The sequence below is a fragment of the Coffea eugenioides genome, chromosome 3 (genome assembly GCF_003713205.1).
Source record: "Coffea eugenioides isolate CCC68of chromosome 3, Ceug_1.0, whole genome shotgun sequence".
NCBI classification, from domain to species: Eukaryota; Viridiplantae; Streptophyta; class Magnoliopsida; order Gentianales; family Rubiaceae; genus Coffea; species Coffea eugenioides.
In genome coordinates, this window is record NC_040037.1 from 20906590 (window position 1) to 20911186 (window position 4597).

General features: G+C 38.1%; 1 protein-coding gene across 2 annotated transcripts; it reads right to left on the reverse strand.

Moving 5' to 3' along the window:
• Positions 1 to 431: 431 nt before the first annotated feature.
• Positions 432 to 4124, reverse strand: LOC113764681 (receptor kinase-like protein Xa21). Of its 2 annotated transcripts, none has more exons than XM_027308649.1 (3): positions 2071 to 4124; positions 1378 to 1790; positions 432 to 553 (listed from the first exon to the last, which is right to left on the reverse strand). In XM_027308649.1, the coding sequence occupies exons 1-2, from the start codon at positions 3380 to 3382 to the stop codon at positions 1387 to 1389; spliced, it is 1716 nt and encodes a 571-aa protein (XP_027164450.1). In that variant the 5' UTR covers positions 3383 to 4124; the 3' UTR covers positions 432 to 553; positions 1378 to 1386. The 2 variants fall into 2 exon arrangements, with proteins under 2 accessions (XP_027164450.1, XP_027164449.1); XM_027308648.1 differs by lacking the exon at positions 432 to 553 and adding an exon at positions 860 to 1138.
• Positions 4125 to 4597: the final 473 nt, after the last annotated feature.

The window sequence follows — 4597 nt, forward strand, 5'->3', positions numbered from 1 at the left end:
GAAAATTGAATTGTCCAACAATGAATTGAAGAACTTAATTGCAGCTCTATCCAATCAATTCGGAGCTGCGATGAGGACTGTTCATGGTGATAGAGGAATTTTGCAGACCCCCACAGGGCATTCTGACAGGCAAAATCACTGGGGACGTATAGAATAAGATTCCGGAGGAAATAGGCAGTTCTTGCAATTGGCCATTCCAAGGATGGAATTTCCAGTCTTTGATGGAGAAAACCCATGGGAATGGATCCGAAAAAGACAAAAATATTTTCATACATTCCATATTCCTGACTCTCAAAAGATGGATATGCCATAGTTTATTAAGGCTTCAGTAGCCTTTCAGCATCCTGAGTTGATCAAGAAGATTAAGCCCTTTAGGGTGAAATTAGCTAATGGAGATAATTTATTGTGTAAATTCTCACATGATTTCTACGTACTGGATACGGAGCCTTATGATGTGATCATTGGTGTTGACTGGATGAAAGCATATAGCTCTCTTACTTTTGATTTCAAGAAGTTACAATTAGTCTTTGACAAGGAACAGGAGTTGGTTAACCTGCAAGGAGATTCAAAGACTGCTGGTGTGAAAATGCATTAGGGAAACAGAGCAACCAGGATCCATAACAGGCATAGGATTCATATCAAGAGAAAGAACTTCATTCCAGGACACGAAATCATAAACAAGTATAAGAAGTTATTACTAACTAATTTATACCACTAATCTGAGGTGAACTCAAGTTTCAGGCAATGCTCGAAATTTCAGACACACAAGGAGACTGATTTTAGTATGAACAAAAATTGGAATTATGGGGATCCATTTTTTCTCGGAGAAGAGGAATAGATTTGTAAATTAAGCGTTGACTGAAAGTTTCTACAGGCCAATATTAAGCAAGGACTAAATACTCTTATAGTATAATGTATAGTATGGAAGCATAAGATCCAAGCATAGTATGGAAGCATAAAGATGTTCAAGCCGAATTGACCTAATTCACTACCTTTCAAAACATACAATTCTTGTAAAGAAAGACTAGGAATATGTTTGAATCATCCATTTATTTTTTCAAATAAAAAGCCACAGATGTCTTCTTTATCAGTTCATCGAACTAGCAACTTCATCTTGGTGATTCAGACCAGTAAGCAGCTGCAAATCAAGATTTCAAGCATTAGTACAAGAAGACATCCTTTTCCATGCTAGTGGGCACAACACTTATATAACTTTTCTCTTGTTTCCGCTTTTTTTTTTTTGTGTGTGTCTAAAATGGATTCTGAACGATAGAAACCAGTTAGCTTACAAGACTTCGTCCAAAATAAAAGAATTTATCTAAATTAGAAAAAAAAATGAACTTCAACTTGTGGGCTGTATTAAATTCTCGAGTATACCTGTGGCAATCAAACTTCAAGATTTTCTTGGTGTACCCTCAGACCAAGTAAAACATTCTTTATGAGATGTAATTTTCTGACAACTTCATTCATATGCATCCTGTCATTTGGTAATCTTGCAGAGCACTTCAGTCCAATTTTCAGTAGGGAAATAATGCACTCCATCTCTTTTCCACCACTGCTATTTTTCCCTCCAGGAGTTATTTTTCTGTTTTCATCTCCTTCAAGAAAAAGCAATGGGTTCATGGTCTCAGAAACTTGTTCATATAAAGCCCCATTAACATAATTATGTAGATCCAGGTCACCCACGAATATATCATCAGTTGGTCTCCTCCCTGTAAGCATTTCTAGCAAAAGAATGTCGTAGCTGTAGACATCCCCCTGAGTTGATACCGCAAGACCCATTCCATACTCTGAGATTTTGTTTCTAGACATATTATTATTGGGTAGTAAAAGAAAAACTATATAAAAGAAATAAGTGATTAAAATAAATCAAATGTTAGATTGGGGCATAATGGACCTTCTGTTAGAACAAAATGACTTTAATTAAAATTTTTACTATGTATCGGTGATTAGAGATTTCATGTAAATCTGAAAAAAAAATTAAAAAGAATTAAATGTCCCAAAAGTTCTACATTTCTGTGCACAATTAAGTAACATCTTGACCATAAAAAGGTTGTAAATTATAATTACCTGGAGCTGCGTAACCTGTTGTTCCTTTTATGGCAATAGTACTGCTGGTTCCTTGCTCCGAAGAAGTGTTGACGGGTTTCGGGAGAAGCCTTGCCAATCCAAAATCACCCACATGAGCAACAAGATCATTGTCAAGAAGAATGTTACTTGGTTTTAGATCACAGTGAACAATCTCAGCTTCGCAGTGGTCGTGAAGATATTGCAATGCTGAAGCCACATCAATTGCAATATTTAGCTTCTGAAGAAGATTAAGACTTCTTGAGCTTGTTGCCTGATCAGTTGTCTCTGAAGGATGCAGCCACAGGTCCAGATTTCCATTTTCCATCAACTCATAGATTGGAGCTTTGAATTCATCACCCTTGGAATCAATACTGGAACAATAACTCACGATAGAAACGAGGTTTCTATGGCGAATATTTCTCAATGCTTTGCACTCCGCCTTAAAACTTTTCGAAGCTCCGTTCTTTTGAAGATCAAGAACTTTAACTGCTACAAGCTTATTGCCATATTTTCCTAGCCTTCCTTTGTAGACAGCTCCGAAATTTCCTGAACCAATTAAGTTGTCTGGAGAAAATCCTGAAGTTGCACGAACAAGTTCATGGTAAGAAAGCCGTAAGAGCTCATTGTTTCTTGTGGGCATGCTAGAGAATCCGGCCACCATTCTTCTTTCTCTTTTTCGATATACCAAGAAATATAACAACAATGCACCGAGAACCAGAAGCGCTGCTGGTAAAACAATGGACAACAATATGATAACCTTAAGCTTTCCTCTGGTTTTCCCTTTAATCACTGGGCAAGGTGGGAACTCCAATTCTGGAATGCCTCCACAGAGTTTGTTGTTGCCAGTCAATGATATTTGACTTTCATTCCTGAAAACTCCTGTGTTTGGTATCTCACCCTCAATGTCGTTGTAGGAAAGATTTAAGTAGCTCAAAAACTGAAGCTTCTGAAGTTCTTTTGGTATTGGTCCAGTCAAGTTATTACTTGAAAGGTCTAATTGCTCGATGCTCTTCCAAGAAGCCAAATTTGGTGGAATTGTTCCTTGGAAAAAATTGGATTGCATAAAAAGATTCTGCAGATCTGAACAGTCAGCAAGTGATATGGGCATACCTCCAGCTAGTTGGTTGTGGGAAACATTGAAATCCACCAAATGTATAAGCTTTCCAACTTCAGGAGGCAGAGAACCACTAAACGAATTTTCACCTATTTTCATGTAAATCAGTGATGAGTGCGTCTGCAGAAAATGTGGTGATATAATTCCATTGAAGTTGTTTTGAGATATATCCAGATATTGCAAATTTTGACAGTTCATAAGAACATTGTCAAATATATTGCCCCCTTAAAACTGGTTGGTTGATAAGTCCAGATTGTATAGAGTGGTGGCGTTACATAGGGTAGATACTATGTGTCCTGAAAATTGATTATCGTCAAAACGCAGAAGTTGCAAATTTTGTAATTTGCCAAAATCTCTTGGAATGACCCCCTAAAAGATAGTTTTCTTCAAGGCCAAGTCGAATTAGGTTGACAAAATTTCCAAATCCTTCTGGAATCGTTCCTGACAGTTGGTTATCTCCCAAGTACAATGTAGTCAGTTGATTTGAGAGATTGGCCATGATTTTAGGTACATTACCTCCAAATGTATTGACACTCAAGGAAAGCATTCCTAGATTACTGCAGTTGGTCAGTGATGCAATAAAATCTAAGTCCCCAGTTGAATTACCGCCGAAGAGGTTTATTTCAAGATTTAATCTTTGAAGATTTGTCAGATCTCCTAAATTAGCTGGAACTTGGCCTGCAACTTTATTATGGGAAAGATCAAGTATCTCAAGCCCAGAAGCATTGGTGATTGAAGTGGGAAAGTTTCCAGAGAAATTGTTTTCCGCAGCAGCTAATAGTTTCAGATTTGGTAGGGTGAGACCCATGTTAATTGGGAGATTGCCATGAAAGTAATTGTTGGTTACTGAAATGGAAGTAATGGCTGAACTATTAAAGATGGAGGCAGGGATTATACCAGAGAGTTTATTTGCTGCAAGAAATAATCGCACCAACCTTTTCAAGAGCCCTATCTCTAGAGGCAAACTTCCCTCCAGATTGTTGAAGTAAAGTTGAGTGCGTTCAATGATGATGATAAGTTCCCAATGGAAGAGGGAATCTCTCCCGTCAAATTGTTTTTGGTGAAATATATTCCTTTAAGCTTCTTCAAATTGCTTAGCTGATCAATTGGAATCTTCCCTTCTAGCTTGTTACTGGTTAGGTCAATAACTATCATCTCTGTGCAGTAGCTCAGGTTTGCTGGGATTTTTCCACCGACTGCATTACTTGACAAGTTCAAGACTCTTAGCCTGAGGAGGCGACCGAATTCTTGGGGAATCCCACCATGGAATTGATTCTCCCCAAGTTCCATGGACCTCATGAAGCTTAGATTTCCGACCTGAGGAGCTATGGTTCCAGACAACTGCTTATGCCTTAGAGTCAATGCAATGACCCTTTGGTGTCGAGTACCACAAGTGACTCCTTCCCACCGGCA